Source organism: Anolis carolinensis, chromosome 3, assembly GCF_035594765.1.
Source record: "Anolis carolinensis isolate JA03-04 chromosome 3, rAnoCar3.1.pri, whole genome shotgun sequence".
In the NCBI taxonomy this organism is placed as follows: Eukaryota; Metazoa; Chordata; class Lepidosauria; order Squamata; family Dactyloidae; genus Anolis; species Anolis carolinensis.
In genome coordinates, this window is record NC_085843.1 from 32,102,790 (window position 1) to 32,127,048 (window position 24,259).

The 24,259-nt window shown below is 39.7% G+C and overlaps 1 protein-coding gene and 1 long non-coding RNA gene across 10 annotated transcripts in view; one reads left to right on the forward strand and one right to left on the reverse strand.

The window, feature by feature from the left end:
- Nucleotides 1–24,259, forward strand: part of mtus2 (microtubule associated scaffold protein 2) — a 423,984-nt gene that overhangs the window by 193,934 nt on the left and 205,791 nt on the right. The window contains exon 1 of one of the 6 annotated variants that reach the window (XM_062974688.1): nucleotides 14,386–14,724. The exons of the other annotated variants lie outside the window; for them this stretch is intronic. Within the exon in view, the coding sequence (XP_062830758.1) occupies nucleotides 14,403–14,724 (322 nt within the window). The 5' untranslated portion in view covers nucleotides 14,386–14,402. Of the gene's footprint in view, nucleotides 1–14,385; nucleotides 14,725–24,259 lie in introns of those variants that run through there. 6 annotated transcript variants of the gene reach the window in all.
- On the reverse strand, nucleotides 1,647–14,329 carry LOC134297373 (uncharacterized). Of its 4 annotated transcripts, XR_010004090.1 has the most exons (6): nucleotides 14,187–14,329; nucleotides 9,661–9,811; nucleotides 8,223–8,266; nucleotides 6,086–6,181; nucleotides 5,681–5,734; nucleotides 1,647–1,970 (listed from the first exon to the last, which is right to left on the reverse strand). It is a non-coding gene; the product is annotated as an uncharacterized LOC134297373 (long non-coding RNA). The 4 variants fall into 4 exon arrangements; XR_010004088.1 differs by lacking the exons at nucleotides 1,647–1,970; nucleotides 5,681–5,734 and having other exon boundaries at nucleotides 5,773–6,181; XR_010004089.1 differs by lacking the exons at nucleotides 1,647–1,970; nucleotides 5,681–5,734; nucleotides 6,086–6,181 and adding an exon at nucleotides 6,570–6,681.

Below are 24,259 nucleotides of genomic sequence, written 5' to 3' on the forward strand. Positions count from 1 at the left end.
ACAGTTATAATGTATTTAAAAACACAAAGTTAAAAACTTGGCATTATACTAGATTTCCTTTTACCAGAAGCTGGCCACTTGGAGTGCCCCTGGTGTCGCTGTGAGAAGGTCCTCCATTGTGCCTGTGGCAGGGCTCAGGTTGTATTGTAATAAGTGGTCTGTGGTTTGCTCTTCTCCACACTCGCATGTCGTGGACTCCATTTTTTAACCCCATTTCCTAAGATTGGCTTTGCATCTCGTGGTGCCAGAGTGCAGTCTGTTCAGCGCCTTCCAAGTCGCCCAGTCTTCTGTGTGCTCAGAGGGGAATTTCTCCCAGCACTGTATTCTACTGGTGTTAAGCCAATAAGATATAGCTTGTTGAGTTGCAATCCACTAGCCATATTATACTACAAATTACTTGTAAGTCATAGAGCATATGTTTATTCCTAAAGCTATAATGAAAAATACAGACTTGAACTGTGGGTTCATGCACTCAGGGTTGCAAATATATGCATGAAAACTTAAACACCAGTTGTACCATTGCATATGATCTTCTTTCATGGATGAATGAACCATTTGCTGGGGATTTCTTTCTAGTAGCCCCGGTGGTGAAGTGCATTAAAGCACTGAGCTGGAGACCGAAAGGTCCCAGGTTCAAACCCCGGTGTTAGCTCCAGCTCCTGCCAACCTAGCAGTTCGAAAACATGCCAATGTGAGTAGATCAATAGGTACCGCTCCGGCAGGAAGGTAACGGCGCTCCATGCAGTCATGCCGGCCACATGAACTTGGAGGTGTCTACGGACAACACCGGCTCTTCGGCTAAGAAATGGAGATGAGCACCAATCCCCAGAGTCGGTCACGACTGGACTTAACGTCAGGGGAAACCTTTACCTTTACTAGCTCAGTTTTAGTGGGTAGTTCATTTGAATAGCAGGCTACAAATATTAATTGAAACAACATTTTCTTCGAGTTACTGTGAGTTTTCCAGTCCGTATGGCCATGTTCCAGAAGCATTCTCTCCTGACATTTTGCCCACATCTGTAATAGGCATCTTCAGAGGTTGTAAGGTCTGTGGAATGTCCAGGGTGGGAGAAAGAACTCTTATCCATTTGAGCCAAGTGTGAATGTTGCAATTGGCTACCTTGATTAGCATTGAATAGCCTGGCAGCTTCAAAGCCTGGCAGCTTCCTGCCCGGGGAAATCCTTTGTTGGGAGGTATTAGCTGGCCCTGATATTTTCCTGTCTGAAATTCCTCTGTTTTTTAAATGTTGTTCTTTATTTACTCTCCTGATTGTAGAGTTTTTTTAATACTTGTAGCCAGATTTTGTTCATTTTTATGGTTTTCTCCTTTCTGTTGAAATTGTCCACATGCTTGTGGATTTCAATGACTTCTTTGTGTAGTCTGACATTTTCTTTTTAAACAATGCCAGCTTAGCTAGGTAACTACTGTAGCCAAAGGGCATCTCCCAACCCACCGAATCCAGACAAGCCACAAAGCTGCTCTGAACAACGAGGGCCTGTTTTCCTGTTGGGTTGAAGCTAACTGATGTTTCCACCTCTCGCCACTAAGCAATCTCCATATGAAGGTCAGAATCAGGATTCCTATCACAATTCCTGTTCACACCAGAGATGGAAAAATCTGTTTGCTTTGTCCAAGTGACACCTGTTGCTCACAGCAAGTGCTGCCTGATAAGTCAGGCCTGGTGATTTCATGATCCCTCTGTATTTCCTAAAGTATTGAATATGTAGGGATCAAGAATATGAATGATTGATGACGGTATTACTCTAGATGAGGCATTCATAACGCTGATTGTGAATTCCACCCAATATTTTATATTGTTTCAGCCATTTGATTGGGCACCACCCTCAGAATTTTTGTGGAGCAATGGCACAGACATTCTTTCTGAGAATAAACAAATGAAATTACTAAGGCTGGACTGAGCACTTAAAAATGTTTTCAATCATTTGTAGGCTGAGGACAAAATGAACAGCTGCAAAAAAGAAAGGCAGAATGAAGTTGAATTATGGAGAATTCAGGATAAAGAAAAGAAAGTTGTTCTTCATGCAGAGTATAGTTAAAGTGTAAAATTCATTTCTACCAGATGTAGTGATGGCTGCTAACTTTAAAAAAAGGATCAGAAAATTTCAAAGAATGAGCCTATACGGCAGGGAGTGCATCCAAAACCAGGGCTTTCATATACCAACTGTTGGAAAATTGAAGTGGTATTCTTAAAAAGTTCTTCCTGTACAGGTGGAATTTCCTTTTCTGTAATTTGAAATCATTGCTCCAAGTCCTAGTCTCCAGAGCTTGCTTTCTCTGTTTTTTCCTCATCCTTATAAGTAAACCATTATTTCTGTTTCACTGTCTACCAGGTGGTAGAATTCAAAGACATATTAGCCTGGATCACTGTGCAAAGAGATATTCGAGACTAAGAGAAAGAATTTGTACTCTTAAGTCTGTTTCATCAGATGCATCTATCACAGGCATGGGAGGGCTGGGCTGGGAGGAAGTGGGGCCATTCGCACGCTGGGTGGAGTGGCCCATGAGGGGTAGGGCCCAGGAGAGGGCAGGGGTAGGGCAGGGCCTGGGTCATCCTCAGATTGTCCTTGCAGCATAACAGGCCCGTAGCCAGGATTTCGGGAGGGGCTGGGATTTTGGTTCGTGGGGGGGGGGGCTGAGTCTGAGCGGGAGAAGGTCTACCCTAGCAAACCTTTTGTATCGTAATCCCAATATCCCCATGCATATGGGATATATTGAGCATGGTGATCAGATCATGATATGAATGAACATAACAGTTTAAATAATAAATGTAAGGCCTTCTTGCGGACCACCCTGAGAATTTGGGGGGGGGGGTGAAGTCCCTCAAGCCCCCCCCCCGGCTACATGGGGCTGCTTGCCCCATCCTTATGCCAGGAGGAAGTCAAGACATGTGACGACTGCCCTAATCCTCCTCTCCCAATCCTCAGGCTGTCCTCTTGCATTATGCCAGGAGGAAGGCGAGACAAGTGGCAGTTGAGAGTGCTCCAGAGAGCTCTCAGCCATCACGTGCCTTCCTTGAGCTGTCCTCCTGGCATAAGGTTGGAGCCTCTTGCATTGTCCTTATGCCGGGAGGAGGGCAAAGCACGCGGTGGCTGAGAGCGCTCCAGAGGGCTCTCTACTGCTGCAGGCCACTGTGTCCTTTACCAAGAGGACGAGGTAAATGAGGAGGGCCTTAGGTAAGCACCCTGGGGGCCACATCCGGCCCCCGGGCCTTACTTTGCCCATGCCTGATCTATTATTATAAGTGATCACATTCTATCCAAGAATCTGGGAATCAATGAAGTAGGGTTGTTGTATGTCTTTCGGGCAGTGTGGCCATGTTCCAGAAGTATTCTCTCCTGACGTTTCGCCCACATCTATGGCAGGCATCCTCAGAGGTTGTGAGGTATGGATAAACTAGGCAAGGAAAGGAAAAAATATATATCTGTGGAGAGTCCAGGATGTCCTTTGTCAGTTGGAAGCCAGCATTAATGTTTCAGTTAATCACACTAATTAGCATTGGAAATGTTACCAGATAATACCAGATAATACCAGATGTTACCAGATAATACCTGTTCCAAGTAGCGTCCTTTTTTTGTAACTGAGCAATTTTGGCTTTATCTATGGCAATTTCATTCAGATGTTTTGCCAGTTTGTTGGGAATTGCTCCCTGAGCACCTATCTCACTTTACACATCTTGATATTTCATAATCTTTTTCCGCTACTTTTTCTTGAGCCCTTGGGATGGCCACATTTGTAATCCTCGTTTTCTTTTTCTCAATCACAGTTATGCCTGACATTTGTTCTAGATGTTTATCTGTTTTAATAATAACATATCACAGGATTGATATCTATTCTTTACTATCTCCTCCTCCTCTCCTCAACATAATCTTAAGGATAATATCAATTATTACTACTGTTGCTACTGTTATTATTCCCATATATATTCTGCATTTTCCCCAACACTGGGACACAAGGTAGCTGTAGGTTTTCTGTTTTAAAATTATTTAATGCAAATTCCAAAAATGTGATGTGGACGAGGGTCTCTTTGAAGTCACACAGCCCATTGTGTCTCGCATCTCTTTCTCTCTTTTTTATTTTAAAAACATTAACTCAAAATACACCCATGGGAATTTTGCATGAATAACAGAAAGATATTATAAGGAGTATTATCATATTTCTTCAGTGCCATCAATCGTAAGGCACACACTAATTTCAATATCACCAACAGTAGAAGATATATATCACGATTCTAAAATGAACCCATTTTTAGAGGAGCTTGCATGAGGAGAAAAGTGTGTCTTAGAATGGAAGAAATACAGTAATAATAGTGTATACTAGTACAGAAGAAAATAGTAATGGTAAGAGAGTTGACAGGATAGCAATTTGTTTTTGTATTGTAATTTAGAGAAGGGAGGGTGGGATGAAGGGCAGTCTAGTCTAGAACCAAGAATTCATTAAAAATGTAATAATTGCTAAAATGTCTATGGAATTTATTTTTTTTAAAAAAATAGCAATTGGCTCATTGAGTCACAGGGCAGAAATTTTCCCCATGTTTTCTCAACTTCCTGTTTATTTACCAGCTTTTAAAAAAGGTCTTTCCTTTGCCCGTCGGGAGGAAGGTTATAGCAAAAAGGCCCATGTCAATCTAGTGTTCATGGGGCACATAGTATATATTTTTTAAAACTATCAATAATATTTTTGCAAAAATATGAGAGGCTTTGGGGGTACACAGTTCATTTTTCTTCACCCCTTATTGCCTTTCACTGCCTCCTTCCAGCCACACACGTGGGAAGGGCTTCAGCCAATAAGCATCCCATTCCTCCAGTAGCATTCCAGGCTCAAAAGAAGTGGCAGGAGGCCTTTTCTACAGTTAGGATTATTGGTCTCTGCCACTAGTTCTAATTCTTGGAACACTTGGGAGAAATCCATGGTTACTTTGCCTTCTTCCCAAGGCATGGCAAAAGTTGCAGCTACCAAAGAGCTGAAGAAATGATGTTCCTCCGAGAATAGCATACCTAGAGCTTGAAAGAGGAGCAGGGTCCTCAAGATAGAAATTAGTTTGAATGTCAACCTCATTCTGAAAAAAAAAATGGAAATGTTTGGCAATTTCCCAAAGCAATACAGTAGAGTCTCACTTATCCAACTTTCACTTATCCAATGTTCTGGATTATCCAAAGCAGTTTGCCTCCTGCCCAGATCCACAGCTGTTTCTCTAAGCAGCAAGGACTGAACTTTTTATGGATTTAACTTCCAACAATGTTGTTACTGTAAGTTTATTTTATGCAATTCTATCTTTATTTGTAGTCAATTTTTTAGTACTTGTGTTTTGTAGTCAATGTTTTCAATACATTGTGATGCTTTGGTGCTAAATTTGTAAATACAGTAATTACTACATAACTTTACCATTTATTGAACTGCTTTTTCTATCGATTTGTTATAAAACATGATGTTTTGGTGCTTAATTTGTAAAATCATAACATAATTTGACATTTGATAGGCTTTGCCTTAACCCCTCCTTATAATCCAACATTTTCATTTATCCAACGTTCTGCCGGCCCGTTTATGTTGGATAAGCAAGACTCTACTGTATATGGAAAATGTTCCCATTTTTCCGCAGGAGATAATACATTTAAAAACACATTTAGGGAGTGGAGGAGGAACAGAGATAGAAAAAAGTACCTTTTTTGGACCACTTCCTCCAGAATCCCACAGCCAACATGACTCTCCAAGTTTCTGGAAATAAAAACATTGATTTGGGGACTGTTCAGATTTGCCAGTCTGTTACTTTCCTTGGTCTTTTTATTTCCACAAAGCCAGAAAGCCAATTCATGGCTCCCAGGAAAAGGAACTTTTAGGACTGAATTAAGATGCTTTAGTAATGCAACGAAACAGCTAGGTTTTCTGGTTGACTGGCGACAGACCTTAACCTTGAACATTGTCCTTGGTCTAGTAGCCACAATTGCTCAATGATGGCTTGCATTGCAGCTCATGAATTTTTTAGTGGGTGCCTTTGGTGAATGCTCTCTTTCCCGGTGTATCCTAAGGACAGTCATACTGATATCCCACCTAAGGACTTGTTGTCACCTTGTATCTGTCTTCCAACTGGTTCCTGGAAAGCAGCGTAATAGATGTGCCTCTCTTCTCCCATTCCCAGAGCTCCTCATTACTAGTAAAATGCCACTAAATTGGAAAGAGTTCAGAGAAGAGCCTTCAGAATTGATTAAGGAGCAGGAGGGATTAACTTGCAGTATACAGAAAGATGAAAATAATGCAATATGTTTGGTTCCACTGAAAAAAATGAGGGGAGAACCAAACATAATGACTGTCTGCATAAGCATTTGAAGACTATAAATAGCAGAGAGGCAGGAACTATTTAGAGAGGTGCCAGGTGGTTTTTCAGGATAAAATGTGAAAGGAAATGCAAATAGGGTATCAAGGAAAGGAAGCCACTTTTCTTGTACTCTACACTCCAAAAGCTTTCCCCCCCCGCAAAAGCCCATTATGTTTTGGAATGTTTTGCATTTTTCCAGATCCAAACAGAAATTCAGCAACACACCTAACCACTGTCTTCATTTCTTTTGATTTATTTGCAAGATTTTTATATCAACTTTGTTCATAGAGCTTTTTGGTCATGCCATTCAAAAGTTTGTCATCTCTGCAAACCTTCTCACTGAAGCAACCTGCTAAAAATTATAGAAAGTGTTTAATGGGCAGAGCAAAAGTCAGATTGTATACTGCATTCTGTGCTATGATGCCTTTAGATAGACTATGTGTATTCCTGTAGCTATCTAATAATGAAATAAAAACAGTAATCAACGACAGGATACTCCGTCAGCATCCAGATCCACCACATATGTCCATGGCTATTGCATACTATTGCAAGTTTAAAGAGATGCTGATGAAGAAGCCAATCTCTCTTTACAGTAAACCCACCCTGGGGGCTGAGCGTATTTTTTAAGCGATCATATGTTTTTGGGCACCTGCAGTTTGCCCTAAATAGAGCCTAAATGTTAAGATCCTTAGAATCGATATGTGTTAGTAATAAAATGTGTTCTGATTCAGCTTTCAGGGCCACTGTGAAGATTTCTTCCTTTCTTAAATATTATCTTGTAATACATTTTATGAAACATAGCAAGTTATTTCATTCTTCATGTGAAACACACAATGCAGTCCTGTGCTTCTTAGAAGTTATCTTCACTGAGTTCAGTTGACATATAGCATTCTTGGGGACCTGAGAAATGGATTTTAGACTAAAAGTTTTGTCTGCTTTCATAAGTGTCAGGACCCTGGCTGCAGAGCACCAATAACCTTACACAGAGGCCAGTCTCTATCTAATATCTTTATTAAAGAAATATATAAAATCAATAAAAACAAGTGAAGAATATAGTTCAGAAGCAGACCTTTCAGATAAGGTCAAATATAGTCCAGAAATGTATTGTCCAATATAAGATATTAGAGTTCAAAGTTTTAATCCACTTGACCGAAACACACACTTTGCCAAGCAATAGTGTGGGGAAATAACAGTCTTTAAAGTCCAATGAAGCTTGACAACAAGGCTGGAAATAAACTTGATTCTCGACTAGATCCATGGCTGGAGGCAAGATGAACATGAAGCATGAAACAGAGTCCGTGGTAAATCCGTGAGACAGGGCTAGGCTTGAAGCTTGATCCGGGAAGCAAGGAACTGGGATTACGAAGTCCACACACGATCTCTCTCCTCAAGCTGATCAATTGACTCCGCAAAGTATCCCTTGCGCCAAACACCTATATTGGGTCTCGTTTTCCCGCCAACAGAACTCTTTCCCTAGAGAACGAGAAGCGAAACCCAACTCTGTCCAGATGCATGACTCCTTAGAAGTTCCCAAGGGAAGCAGACTTAATCAGCCATTTGTTTGGCAGCGATTCTCAGGCTTCTGCGATTAGCCTCCCTGACTCCCCTATCTTTATTATAATTTTCCCTCCTGGAAAACGGGGGGGAGTTCTGCCCAAGGCCTGTTTGGCTGAATTCTTGAGGGCAAACGTCAACATCCTGCAGGTGAAGAGGCTCCGGCTCTTGCTGAACCGGCGAAAATCCCATGTTTTCCTCTTCGTCTGCCACAATAGTACTAGGAACAGGACTACAAGGCCCATGAGTCATCACAATAAGGGATATTGGGCTGCGGCCAACACTCTCTGCCTGCAGATACAAGCGACGCTACTATCAAAATGAATGTATTCCCACCTGCCTCTGGCCACAGCTTCTTTTATCTCCTTTCCAAATCTGACCTGGAAAGATAGAAATTCCTATTTTGGTCACATGGGGGGGATTTCAGGAGGAAGAAGGGAAAAGGAGTCTTCTTTCCTAGGCAGAAATGCACCTGTGTAATATCAGATGCTATCCATTGATGTAAGACGAACTTTCCTAAGTCAATTAATTCACAATTACTTGTAAGGGTGCATCCACATGTACACCAAAATCCAGGACCAGGTCAAAGCAGGAATGCTTCAAACCAGTCATGGATTCTACAAAGCAAGTCTCTGCATATCACCTGGATGTCAGACGTGACACCTGGGGTTTTGGACCACTGTAAATAAGCCCTATGAGATGTGAATGTCCTGCAATGTCTCACTTTGAACAGAGCATTTCAAATCTGATCACAGATGAGAGAGGTGGGACTCAGTCTTCTGATCACTCAAATGCAACTCCTCCTTACCATTCTTGAAATCAGTATGAAAACTGATAGAACCTGGAAAAGTTGCAAAAAATTTTCATACTGGCATTATCATTGCATACACAGAGCAGCAGTGTTTACAACAACTTTGAAAGGTAATCCTTAATGCAAGCAAGTAATCTACACAGTTCTACTACATGCCAGATTTTTGCACAATGCTGGTTTCCTATGTAAATCTAGCATAGCTTTGCTGCCAGAATTCTGTGCTGTGCAACCAGTGATTGGGATCTTGGCCAAAATATTTAAGCTTCTGTTTTTGCTACAATGAGTAGAATGACAAGGAGCCCTTCGTTTCTTCAAACTATACTTTCTGTAGCTTATTTTGAAAGTGGAGTTATGAGGACTCAGATGCAGGACTTACTTTCTACACAAGTTTTTTTTCCTGGAAGGCAAAAATATTTCAGAGTATGTACAGAAAATTTTATATCAACAGTTAGCATCCAACGGAGCCAGTTCTTCAAACATTGAATTATTGGGCCAGATTGCCAGTGTGATTCCTAGGCAAGGCTGAGACAGAGGCAATTCTCCATATGTTAATTACTCATCTTTTCTCAGAATACAGAAATTCTACCAAACACTTTTGATTCCTATTTTTAAAACTATGTAAATTGAAGAAATGCTTATCGGATTATTGTCTACAACAAAGTAGAAGCAGATACAGTTAGAAGTTATTGTTGCTTCAAATTTTTTGATACTCTGCACATTGATGTTCAACATTGCTCTGCTATAGCAGAAAAATATGTTGAGAACAAAATACTTGCATTTAGTTTCTTTAAATACTTAAATATCTAAATGTTTAGTTTTACAATTCTAAAACTAAATTTTGAATTCTACAGTTTTTCTTTAAAAAATCAGCTTTTTTGTTCATTCATGGCTCTTTTCTGTAGGTACATTTCTATTTGTTGCCACAACATGTTTTTCTTATATTGTAGCTGGCTTTCTGCTTACCTCTAAACCACAATTTTATCTCCTTTTATATGAGTGTCAGCTGAAAAGCCAACATCTATCTTCATCGTTTCATCTTTTCCCCTTCAAATCACCACACTCCTTTGCATTTTTAGAAGACTTGCTTGGCTGATTCCAGATGTTTCCATGCATTCTGCAAATCACATAATGATAGTCATGCATCATTTATTTTGCATAACATGGCAGATCTTCCGGGTGGATGTTTGAACACTCGCTTCTAATGTATACTCTTTACCTCTGGAGATTATCGGAAACCAATTTCCTGACAACAAAGAAGAAGGGGACTCATTCAGGTCTGCACATTTCTATTTACTGATTTGCCCTTGAGAAGTCCTTCACAGATTTTAAACAGCATTGTTGAAGAAAAATCAACGTGCTCTTAAAAAGTGGAATAACAGTAAACTTGTGCCTTCTGTTCATTAGTTTGGATTATGGTGCTCCGTGCTGAATTATTGGTCTTTAAATATTTTACACAGTACCTTTTTTTAAATAAAAAAGCTACAACCTCGAATTAGGTTTTAAGTTCTGATGTCTCAAGTGTAACATTGTTTCACGAGACAAAATTTGGCAGCTAAAATGAGCCTTTTCATTGATTAAACATTTATTTTTCATTAAACTGAAGCTGGAGCTCTGAGAAACTCATGTAACATAGTGGCAGTTTGAATGTGCTATCAATTAGGAAGTGCATGCTTTGAATTTGTATGAACTCATCCAAGCAAGCTGTTGGTTCTGCTGTTTGGTCCAGCTGTCTGCCCAAATCCTTGGCTGTGGTTGTATGGTGGAAGTGGTCGGAAGGCACTTTCCATTTGGATGTTCCCACAATCATCTAAAGCAGTGGTTCTCAACCTGTGGGTCCCCTACTGTTTTGGCCTTCAACTCCCAGAAATCCGAACACCTGGTAAACTGGCTGGGATTTCTGAGAGTTGCAGGTTGAGAACCACTGATCTAAAGCCCCAATGTAGCTTTGCTGTGGAGCACTGAAGGAAAACCAAAATGGCAGGTGACTTGCCACCTTCACCACTAGTGAAGTCTACAGCAAATAGGGAAACAGATGAGTAAGCAGGTAGAAGGGAACCTACACGTAGTTGAGAGTAAAGTCTCATCCACTTTTCTGGTAGAGCCATCTAAATCAGGGGTTCTTAACCTTTTTTTTGTTCCATGGACATCTTTGCCAGTCAGGTGAAAAACCTTCTCAGAATGTAGTGGCAGATAGTTTTATGGCACTTGACATCAACAATTAAAGTTTAAGATTATTCAAAATTACGTTTTACAACTTTCCCACAATTTGAATACCTGATAACCTAACATGGTTCAATATATAGTTCAAATGGTCACTTTTGGCAAATATTTAGAAAATCAAGTTTTCCCATGACATCCATAAGACCATCACCATCCTTACCAACAGTTTTGCAGGCAGTTATCCAATGCACCCAGAACACACTACATCAAAATAAAAATTATACCAAGTCCGGTGTACTATTTAATATCTACAGTGTTCCCTCACTACTTCGCAGTTCACTTTTCACAGACTTGCTGTTTCATGGTTTTCTGTCCTATTCCATTGTCTAACCATCAGCAGTCTCTTGTATCCTATCGGGTTTGATGCAGAACCATATGATCCCATGGAAAGAACCATATGATCCCATGTCTTTCCTGATTAAAAACAAAAAAAGTAATACTGACCTTGTGATGAATGTATTGCCAGCTCTTAATTTTCCACGTGAGTGTGATGTAGAGGCAGAACGAGAAACTGGGACTGCTGACCATCTCAGAGGGATAATTCTCTGCTTTTAAAGAGACAGTCACCTATGCTTTCCCCTCTCAGTGTAACAAGGTTTCCCCCTCTCTATCTAAAGCCATCAGGTCACAGTGAATAGAATCATATAAGAAGTGAGGCTACTATTAGGAAAGGGCGAATCAATCATAATTCTGTTCTATTCAGCTTTTCCTTCAGTCTGTAAATCCTTTAAACAATACTTATAGAAAGTAAAGGAAGCAAACACTATTGTTAATGCAAAACTCAATATTAACCCTCCTACTAGCCACCAGTTTATTGTGATTCTAGTGAGGACAAAAAATACAATCAAAATGTATCAATTGCAAATTTTAAGGAGGAAATATAATTATAGTACATGAGGTTTAAACATAAGGAGTAAACATTCTCTCCTATCTATACTTATTACATTTTTCCCTAAAAGAGATTTCAGGCAGAGATAGTTAAAGTGGAAAAGATCTCATTATCCTTGCCTCTGGAATCAGAATTTTTTATAAAGGGGGGTTTGATTTGGGGGGAAAGGGGGGTCACAAACTACCCAAAATGTGATCAAATTACAGTAGTTTCCTCCCCTGATGTTCATAAACCTCCATCCAGACTACACAAAACACAAATGAAATGTTGGAAACTGCCCCAAAGGAAGCTAAAATGACACCTGAAATTTAGTTCATTTTCATGGTTTCCTCCATGATAATGAACAACATCTGGCTACCAGTATTAAAAAAAACTCTAAAATCAGAACAGTAAATAAAGAACAACACTCTGAAAACAGAGGAATTCCAGACATGAATAAATCAGGGGCAACTAACACCTCTGAACAAAAGATTCCCCCAGGCAGGAAGAAGCCAGGCCTTGAAGCTGGCAAGGCCATTAATGCTAATCCAGGTGATTAATTACAACATTCATACTAGCCTCCAACAGACAAAAGTTCTTTCTCCCACCCTGGACCTTCCACAGATTTATAAACCTCCTTTGCTTAGTTTCCAACAGACCTCACAACCTTGAGGATGCCTGCCATAGATGTGAGTGAAATGTCAGGAGAGAATGCTTCTGGAACATGGCCTGACAGCCTGGAAAATTCACAACAACCCAATGATTCCAGTCATGAAAGCCTTCAACAATCCCTTTGAATTCTTTTCCTATCTTCCAATGTGTTCGCTACCCCTCCCAGTTGTGTATATCTGCAAATTTGAAAAGGATTCCCTGCATTTCCCTTAAGGTTTCTTAAAGGCAAAGGTTTCCCCTGACGTTAAGTCCAGTCATGTCTGACTCTGGGGGTTGGTGCTCATCTCCATTTCTAAGCCGAAGAGCTGGCGTTGTCCGTAGACACCTCCAAGGTCATGTGGCCGGCATGACTGCATGGAGCGCCGTTACCTTCCCGCCGGAGCGGTACCTATTGATCTACTCACATTTGCATGTTTTCAAACTGCTAGGTTGGCAGAAGCTGGAGCTAACAGCAGGTGCTCAAGCTGCTCCTGGGATTTGAACCTGGGACATTTCAGTCTGCAAGTTCAGCAGCTCAGCACTTTAACGCACTTCACCACTGGCGCTCCTAGGTTTCTTATAACTTTCCCAAATTAGGGCATATAAACCTTACATCTATTGTTTTTGCATATTTATCACTTTATCGTTATGGATAAGGCATTCCTATTCTTAGTTAAGCCAGTTATTCATTGATGTTTGCTATAATATATTCCCAGTGATCATCTTTCGTCTCAAAGGCAGCTTTAAACTTAAAGGTATGATGAAGATGAGAGCCCTCAGTCCATTTAACTGGAGTGAGATCAATCCATGAAGTATAGCCATTCTGAGTCTATCACAAGCATTTTAGAAGGATAAACCATCTGTCATGGTGCTAATTGTGATAGGACTGATTGAGGGAGCAGATTGGGCTTTTCAAAGCAAAAGTATTTATTTTAATGCCAAGAGGTTGAATAGCAGCTTAAGGATCCTGGCGTGACTACTTGTTGAACTGCAGGTGTGTGTGTGTCAAATCTATGTACAATTCCCGGTGCCAAGATGATTGTCCAGGATTGCTTTTCTGACCTTGTCACCCTTTTCTTGGAATCCCTTCAATTGGTCCCCCATTTAAGACACTCTGAGATGCAGCGCTGCTGACCTTAACTTCAAGGTCTCTCCTACTTAAGCTTCTGTCACATCATGTCATCAACCGCCATATTAGCTCCTGCATTTTTTGGTCATATGTTTCTCACTGAGTGGACTGGGGCGGGGGGGGGGATGCTCTGGCTTATTGTTAAATACTTTCTGAAAGAAAAAACATGAAGAATACCAATTTTGTTCTCTCTGATCTGCCCTTTGTCTGAGATATACCTTTATTTCATGCATCCACATAATTTGTAGGAAGTCTATCTGAAATAGATGGGTTAAAGAAAACACATCTGCCAAATTGTGCGGATTTCATCTTTTGTTGTTTCCAGCCCTTGATCTGTTTTTAAAGACTAAATCCTTCACAATGCAAGGATCTCTCTTGACTTTTCCTTGGTGTTGAAGTTGTTCTATTGCTTAAAGCTGCTCAGTAACATAGGGCACAACTACAAATTAATCCTGTGCCCTGGAATAGCCCTAGCACAGGCATGGGCAAACTTCAGCCCTCCAGGTGTTTTGGGATTCAACTCCCACAATTCCCAACAGCAGGTAGTGGTTAGGAATTGTGGGAGTTGAAGTCCAAAAACCTGGAGGGCCAAAGTTTGCCCATGCCTGATCTAGTACATACCTGCTCAATTCGGAGCCATGTTTCCCTTTGCTGGCCCATATCCTTGTTCAAGTATCATAACTGGCCATGAAGCTCCCTGCAAATGCCTGGCCATTGTCTGAAATGCCTGATGAGGTCAGAATGGGATGCCTACATGATCAGCAAGGAGGATGTAGAGTAACCTGGTCTTCCTGACCATGTGGGCACTCAATTGTGATCTCAGCAGATGCAACTTCAATGGCCAGATGCTTGCAGGGACCTCTATGGCAGGTGAGCAGCAGCAGCAACAAAACGCAGATGACCTATTCCCTTCCCTGCACCGAGAGTGATGGCGGCAAGGTGGATGTGGACAACAAATCTGCCCAGAATGGACCCAATCCAGCCGTTCAGATGGCTGGAAAGCCTGAAGATACTCCAGATTGTCCCCTGACTTGCAGGAAACTTTGGAGTATCCCCCGACTCTGTTTAATGTGGAGCAAAGTAGGGTTAAGGGCAAAAACCTCTGGGTACTTACCGAAGTTTGCCATGGGTAGTGAAGACTTCCAGTATCAGAACTTGAGTAAGTACAGTTTTTTTAATAGTGTAGACAAGTTCAAAGCTAGTATGGCTATATGTCCTACATTATAGAGAAGAGGTTCTATATGAAAAACTATCAAAGGACAGAAACCTGTGTTGGAAGGATAGTGTCCAGTCCAAAGCTTGTTTTGAGGTCAAGAGCCATAAAAAATGTTTAAGTGACCTTTGTTGGGTGCTATACATCATATTTATTTATTTATTTATTTATTTATTTCTCACCTCTCCTTTTGACTCGGGGTAGGGCACAACATAGTTAACTATAACATCACATTTTAAAACATTGTTAAAATGAAGCCATAAAAGCTTACATTAAAATATGCACATATTAAAATACCTGAGACAAAAGTTAAAATACCCCCTTCTCCCCCATTTAACCTAGCTGAAAACAAACATATTCAGTGGGATTAGGACAGATTTGCGTCATCAAACTTTCTGTATATTATGAAACACAAAGCAATTACCATGTAGAGAATATTTGTAATATGGGTATGTTTACACTGCCATTTATCCTCGCAAGCTGTAAAGACAACTTCATTTGCAAATAATTAAATACTAATTTATTACCAAGGTACATTAGTTCATAGCATGTTGCTCAAGCAAAGGAGGTGAATGTCAGATCAGGAAGCAAATGAAAAGAATGTGAAGATCAAATATATGCATTTTCCCCAAAATACAATTAAAGAAGCAATTATTTCACTTCATTGGAGCCTTGTTCGAGTGACATATAAAGTTCCAGACTCATTATTTTAAAGGAAAACAGGAGTGTGATGAAATTTAATGACACAAATATAGGCCTAATAAGGATTAGTGAAAACCACTTATGAGGAAAGATTAAGGGACTTTAACACATTCACATATTCTGGAGAGAAAGCACAAGAGGATAATATAGAAATCCCCTATGTAATACCCTAATGTGAGCATGTGGGGAGGGGTGCATATTAGGGAGTGGTGATGCTTGAAATATGTCTGTTATTACAAAGAACATTATGAAAATATATTGGATTTGGAAGTGCCACTAAAAACTAAATGACATAGCAAAAGAGCTGGGGGTTAACAGGCATTCAGGAATAGACTGCTTTAAAGCACTGAAACGAAAGGTTTGTGACTATGCAGAATGGTTTCATATTACTTGAAGGATTATTCAAACCTCAGACTAAACAGTCTGATGTGGTTTGCATATGACGGGCTTGTAATATGGATTCGTAGTATGGGAAATAGCTGTTTTTATGAGCTGGGAAGCTTTACCTTGAAATTCTTATTCCATAATTAATAACACAATACATGTTGGTTTGGCAACCCGTATTTATATCTGCGTGGTCACCATTTGTCATCAGCCAGTGAGCCTGGTAGCTGCTGTTGGCATGTGATCTGAATTACAATTACTTTAACCCTTTCTTCCATCTTGACAAGCAAAAGCAAACACTGTAAAGCCTTTTGCAACCACACCTGGAATACATTTCCGGTTGTTGCTCACTCAAACCCCCCAAAACCACACCAAAGGTAGGAAAACTCAATATTCTGTAGAAAGGATCCAACCTGGGAGTAACACTCGAAAGCTTGAATATGATATTTATAGCATAATGTTTTCTCTTCATTAACATATAAGCTCCTGACTTGTCATATGCAAAATACTTAATACTAAAATAGATACATTTAAAAATGTATCTATTTTACATTTCTGACGTAAAAATAGGATCTTGGGATCCTTCTTTCACCCAAGGTGGGCACTAAGTTGAACACTGGATGTTACTTACTATCAGCCACAAGGCGTCTGCCTTGTGTTTATTCCTCTCACTCTTCAAATCACACTTTATTTCACTCTGGAAAATACAGTAACAACAAAACTTTATTTATATCCCACACCATCTCCCCGTGGGGACTCAGGGCGGCTCACAGACATAAAAAGGCAAATTTTCAATGCTTTGTACTGTAATAAATAAGTAGTACAATTTAAATAGACGAGAGAGAAGGCTGTCTCTCTTGTCCCCACCAGCTGGGTTTGGGACGGGGGTGGGATTGAGAGGAAGGCCTCTCCTGATGCTCAGAGCATCCGGGCAGGTTCATATGAGGAGAGGTGGTTGGTTAGGTAGTCTGGACCCGAACCGTTTAGGGCTTTAAAGGTAATGACTAGCACTTTAAATTTTGTCCGGTAGCAGATTGGGAGCCAATGGAAGTGCCATAAAATGGGAGTTGTTCTCTCCCTGTACAGTGCTCCTGTGCCGTCGCGCCTGGGGCTGTACTCTTAGTGAAAGAGGCATGGACGTGACATCTTTCCCCAGGGGATTGCTTCTTGCCCTCCTTTAGGGAAACTGGAACTCCCAAGGACCAAAACACTGTAGTTAACTCAAAAACTGGGTTTATTCTTCACAAAGGGGGTAAAAGAAAATATACATTACAGTCTTTGGTTGTTTAAGTCCATGAAGCTTGTCCAGATCCCTCTTTCTCTGGCTGTGAATGCCGGAGCAAACTCAGCCTCAGTCCAATGACCTATATCTGAAGACAAGAGTCTTCCTCTGTTGCCAAAGGACTGATGTGAAGGCGCTTGAGAATCCTCAACGTTGTTCAGGTTGGCCCTGAACATGAAGTGCGAGTCCCAAGGGTAAGAACCTCAGAATTGGTGCTGAGAGGTAACTTTTGAAGGGCTTTTTGAGCCAAGCCTCTCTTTCACGTCCATCCGATAGAGAACTTGCTGATGGAATGAAAAGGAGGAAACACAGTCCTACTCCAGGAAGAGGTGGAGCCAAACAGTTTTGCTGAGTGAGCAATATAACAGGTACAAACAACATTGATTGACAGATATAAATAACCAATCCAACTACATTTACAGGGTAAGGGCAAAATCAGGCATGATACAACAATTCAAATCTTGAAACTTATAGTTCCAACATATAGATGGCGCCACTCGCGCCGTCACAGCTCCTGTTAATAACCTGGCAGCTGACCTTTGCACCAATTGAAGCTTCCGAGCGGTCTTTAAAGGCAGCCCCACATTTCCTTCAACAGATAAATGAACACCATTTGCTATGTAAAGTTCTGGTCTATGGAAAACTATATCAGCATGAGCTATGAAATGACCAAGCAAGCAAGCATCAATCTCCCTCACCTTGACATGGTAATATAGCAGACCATGCAATAGAAAATCCAGGTCATCTACTCTGAACATAATTAAATCATCTGTAGCCATACCATGGAGAGCCAATAAACTATATTGTTTTCAAAGATGCTTAGATAGATTTATGGAGGCTAAGGCTACCAGCCTCTATGGTGAATTGGGGGGCAGCAGGGCAATCCCGATGCCTCACGCCCCACCTTACCACGAGCTGATGCTTCCCCATCATATGTGGAGAAGCATTGTCAACAGCTTCCCCCTGCACTAGGCTTGTTGTTCCAAATGTTGGTGTTGTATCCTAGGATGCTGCCACCCAAGTTGACATAAGGAGCCCCTCCGGAAATGGGGCTATATTGTGTGTTGGGCAGCCTGGGGCTCCGTGAGTTAACTGTGGCAGAAGCGTACTAAGATGCTGAATTTCCATCATGTGATGAGTCCTAATTCTAGTTGCAGTTAGTTGTTTCAGCTTTCATAATTGATAATTATTATGGCGTTAAGTTGGTTTGTGTTTCTGAAACTTTTTAGCTTTGCTAGTTTTTAATTGTTTATTTGTAATTGTTTATTTCTGTGCATTTTATTATTTTTAATTTGTGTAGTAGCTAAGAAGTTTAACCTCCGTACCTATTGACTGTCTGCAGGTTTATCTACCTTAAATATATATTTTACTAAGTGCACAAAAATCATTTTATCACCAGCTATAGGCTTTTATTATTATTATATTATTTTTTTTAAAGTGCAATGATATAGCTATTAGCACAAGGCATGTAAATGTTTCTCTTGAAAAAAAAAGATGCAGTGGAAGTTGCTTCACAACATGAACTACAGTACACACAAAGATTAAAATGTACTAAATTTGTAAAGATACTGAAAGTCTCACATTAAACTGTACATTCCTATAAACAACGTCAGACCCCTGTATACATAAATCCTCCACCCATGTACTAAAAGTTCCCAAATTGAAATCTTGATTTTGCCAAATTTATATAAGGGACACCTTACTATGGCACTGTATATAATGGGACTTTAACAACTACTGATTTGGGTATTCACTGTGGTCGGAGGGTCCTAGAACAAATATCAAGAGGCCATTATAAGCCCCTTTTTATACCAATTGTTTCAAAATTGGGTTGGATCATCCTTAAATCTACGTCATCAGTTTCCTTAGGCTGTTTACTAAAACCTATGGCACCTTCACCCCAATCCATGGACTAAGGTTGTGTGGAAAAATAGAAATTCCAGTTCTACCAGAGAAAGTTTCACCAAAGCACATTTTCTATGCCTTTTATGTCCAAGCCTTAACGCTTCTGTTGTAGTACTATTCAAGTTTAGCTGTGTTTAATGTGTTTCGTCATGAAAAGATATAAGGGATTTTGGCAGTGCCTTTGAGATTATAAGTGCGAGAAAGAAAGTAGAACTTAGTCCCAAGTATACATGAATAAGGCAGCCTGCGTGTGTTTCCTATTGTCTGTCCAGGGCATTTAATACTGGAGATTTCAGTATTTCTCTGCATCTGAAAGTGTGCAGAGGAAAGCTAAATAATTTATACTTCCTGAATATTAGAGTGGTAAGTTATTCCTTAAAGGCCTGCATTTCATAACTTCTTTTTCATGCTTGAATGAAAACTTCTTCTTGTGAACCAAGAGGCATTCACAAAGCACGCAACCCATCCATTTAACTCAGAGGCTATTTTAAACTATTTAGACTAGTGTGTCAGCTACCTGGCTAGGCATATACATGTGATCCTCTGCTTCTTTCATACACATTTTGAGTCAGTCTACAACGTCAGCAATATCAAATGGCAAAGATTATCTTTGACTATACCGCTTTAGGCCACAGACCTGGAAATTCAAAGTTTTGCTACTATGCACACATATATATCACACGCAAACACTCGCATATATGCCCATGTCTGTCTGTCTGTTTGTCTCCCCCCCTCTCTCTCTATATATATACACACACACACAGTAGAGTCTCACGTATCCAAGCCTCGCTTATCCAAGCTTCTGGATTATCCAAGCCATTTTTGTAGTCAATGTTTTCAATATATCGTGATATTTTGGTGCTAAATTCGTAAATACAGTAATTACAGCATAACATTAATAATAATAATAATAATAATTTATTTTTAAAAACTTTATTTATACCCCGCCACCATCTCCCCGTGGGGACTCGGGGCGGCTCACGATGTTACAAAAGTAACAGCGCAAATACACCAACAATATGCACAGTTTAAAACACAAGAAGATAATAAAACAGAAGTTAAAACAAAGGTTTATACAACAGTAATAATATCAAACAACCACCAATGCCATTCAGTCAACTTCAAAGGTGGGGAGGGACTGTCAAATTTGTTGTATAACATGGTGTTTTGGTGCTTAATTTGTAAAATCATAACCTAATTTGATGTTTAATAGGCTTTTCCATAATCCCTCCTTATTATCCAAGATATTCACTTATCCAAGCTTCTGCCAGCCCGTTTAGCTTGGATAAGTGAGACTCTACTGTGTGTGTGTGTGTATATGTGTGTATGTATGTATATGTATGTATGTATGTGTGTATGTGTGTGTGTGTGTGTGTGTGTGTGTGTGTGTGTGTATATATATATATATATATATATATATATATATATATATATATATATATATCCCTTCCTAGAGAGAGCTTTCTCTCACTTTCTGTTGTCTTATCTCTGTTATTAACTATAAGTCGTTTGTAAGTTGGATGTTTGTAACTCAGGGGCTACCTGTAGTGAAAAACAACCAGAAATCTGGCCATCAAGGTCTACTTAAAAACACTCAGGATTGAGCCAGGGTAGTTAAAGTGGTGTCAAATGTATTAATTCTACAGTGTAAACCTCAGAGAGCCATGCACACATCCAGGAATACTTCTTTCTCTAAGGATGGAGCTGCCATAGCAAGTGTCTTCTGTATTCACTAATATACTGATATACACCTGTGAACTGGTAGGCATATGAGCTGGCTTCCATGACTAGGATATTAGAGATTTAAATTTCCAGAAATGTAGACCCATAAGAAAAAAATGGAGACTCACATCCTGTTCAGTAATTACACTATTGCAGTCAGTCCTGCACATACAATGGCGTGAAGGCTGCAGGATCCCTGCAAAAGGAGAAGACCCATGAATTAGAAATGCTATTTTTAAAAAACTGATTTTCTGGTGCAACTCCATTATCAGCTTAAGAGATTCCTAGAGAGGTGTTCTTTCTAGGAATATCTAGGTCTTCCAACACAGCTCTATGATAAACTTCCAGTGAAAATTAATCAAAGAATTGCACCATATGACCTAAAGAGACTGTATTAATCAAATATGTGAATAATAAAATCTGCAAAAGTTAAACCCACAAATGCATAGGGCTAACTGTACTCACAGTCTTGTAACTACTGGGGATTCACATTTATGGACACGAATGACCAAATTTAACCCTAAAATTATAGTTTAAAAACTGGACAATGGACATCATACTGACTGAAGTGTTTCAGAGGTGCTGTAGATTGTGGTCCTGGGTAATTATATCCATAGCATCCTCCCAGTCACAGAGACTCTTGGGACAAATAATTGCAACAGGGTCCCAAGGACTTTTTCTAGCTGCCTGTTCTCAAATGACAGTGATGGAGATAGCATTCCCCACTGCCCCAATTTACAGCAGTTTGCAAACACTTCAAATAAGGCTATGAAGATCGATTGTGAGGCATCATTAATCCTAGGTATAACTGAGGTTACAATGACAATGTCAGATCTTTTTTTAAAAAAAAAATAGCAATATTGGAGAAAACTGAAAAATATTAGCAATCTTTATAGCTAGAAAGTCAATGTTCCTATTTTAGGAAGATAAAACACACACATATATAATTTAATTTGGCATCAAATCAATATAATTTCTGTATAATTACAAAACAAACTTCTAAAAATTTTACCAATGGTGAGTTGTCAGAACCCCTAAACTATAAAATTAATTATATTTTTGCCAATTTGAGAAGTAGACATAAAGAAGAATCCATCTAAAAAATGAAACAATATTAAGAAAACAAAGGAAAACAGTTTGTCCACACATATGTATTGTCGAAGGCGGTCATGGCCGGAATCACTGGGCTGCTGTGAATTTTTTGGACTGTATGGCAATGTTCCAGAAACTTTCTCTCCTGATGTTTTGCCCACATCTATGGCAGGCATCCTCAGAGGTTGTGAGATATGTTGGAAACTAGGCAAGTGGGGTTTATATATCTGTGTAAGGTCCAAGGTGGGAGAAAGAACTCTTGTCTGTTGGAGGCAGGTGTGGATGTTGTAATTAATCACCTTGATTAGCATTTGATGGTCCTGTGGCCTCAAGGCCTGGCTTCTTCCTGTCTGGGAGAATCCTTTGTTTGGAGGTGTTAGCTGTCCCTGATGGTTTCATGTCTGGAATTTCTCTGTTTTCAGAGTGTTGTTCTTTATTTACTGTCCTGATTTTACTGTTCTCAACTACCACATCAGACTACACAGAAAAGCCATTGAAACCCACAAGCATGTGAACAATTTCAACAGAAAGGAGGAAACCATGAAAATGAACAAAATCTGGCTACCAGTATTAAAAACCTCTAAAATCAGAACAGTAAATAGATTTTTTTTAAATGGCTTCAGAAAAAAAAATGGGAGAAATCTGATTTTTTTAAAACTCTTTCCAGTTTTTCCATCTCGACTTCAGATAACTTGTTCTGAAACTTTTTAGCATTTTGAAGATAATGATGAGTGCCTCAAATTGGGAACTGGTAATGGAACACAGGGCTAATTTTGCAGAATTTGCAGGAATCAAACATATGACAGAACACGTTGTTGTGTATCTTGAAGTTATTTCCAATTTATGGCCACCATAAAGTAAACAACAGGGTTTCAGCAATATTATGATAGGGGGTTTCTCATGGCCTTCTTCTGAGGCTCAGTAGAGTTTCATGTCAGAGCAAAATTTGAACATGGAACCTGAACCTAGTCTTACTCTCAAACTACTGAACTGCAGTATCTCTCAGATGACAAAACACCTACTCCCTTGTCATCCTACAAACCTACTAAGATGATCAGAGGGGACTTTTCTTCAAGTTCAATTACTTCAACTTCAGTAATTCACTACTAAGACATATGCGTGATTCACTTTCAAAAGGTATGTTTTGGTCTGAGCTTTTGCTGTTGAATGCCTTCTAAAGGAACAGGACTTTGAAAAGTTAGAGTTTTGGATTAAAGCTCCTAGGACCTTATCCTATGAGGAGGTGGAAGTGGAGGAAAATGGACAATATTTTTAACCCAATAACATGCAATGTATTTTGACTATTACCTGACTATAATCCTCCACATTCTGAGCTATCACATGGGCAAGTGTAGTCCCTGCCAATACCGCATTCTTCTTTTTTTTTAAAATGAAAGAGAAACTTTGCAATTGCGGGATGCCAAAATCTAGGTCTTTAAAAATGGGAAATATAGCCACAACAAAGTCATAATGTATTAAAACTGTAAAATTCCTGGTGAATAAAATAATTTTAAAAATTACCATAAAAGTTTCATGAAAGAAGAGTCCATACGGTGAAAAGGTGCATTTAGGCTCCTTTTGAGACCACCCACAGAAATGCCTTTTCTAAGCATCACTAAAATGAACTAACATGAATGAATCCGACTATTCACAGCCCACAAACAGAAAAGCAACTTTAGCCATTTCTGCAAGCACATTGCTCCCTGGCTCCAGAATCCTTTGTTTCCAAACACTTTTGAAACAGTTTCGGATAGAGTCCCACGGGGCGACCAGTGGAAGTAGTTTTGCATTGTATGATGGGCTCTATAGGATTCTGTCTTTAAACTGTTTTTAAAGTGTGTAGAAACTGAGGGGATCCTGCATCTGATGAGGTCCCTAGAATCCCCCAGCCAATGGCTATGCTGGCTAGATTTTATTTTATTTTATTTTTATTCCATTTTTCTCCCAATATAGGGACTCAAGGGGGAGCTAATATTAGATTCAGTTTAAATAAACCAAATTGAGTCTTCTGGTGAACTAAAGCCGGGAATAATAATAATAATAATAATAATAATAATAATAATAATAATAATAAGAAGAAGAAGAAGAAGAAGAAGAAGAAGAAGAAGTAACCTTTTCAAGCTCTGTGAGCACAGACTCTGGATTCTTTTTGATGTCAGGTCAAGATACATTTGTCCAGACCCACTAAATAATTGTATTGTTCAATAGAAAAGTCCTGTCTTTTAGTTGGCTCACACAAAACCTGGGATTTTACTTGGATAAAGAGTGACTTAGATATTTAAGAACATCTAAACTAGCCTTCATCCACAGAAGATAGATGGAGGATACACTCCTATGACAGGTTTGTATTCTGAGGCTTCATTAGATCCTAATATATGCTACTCTTGAAGGACT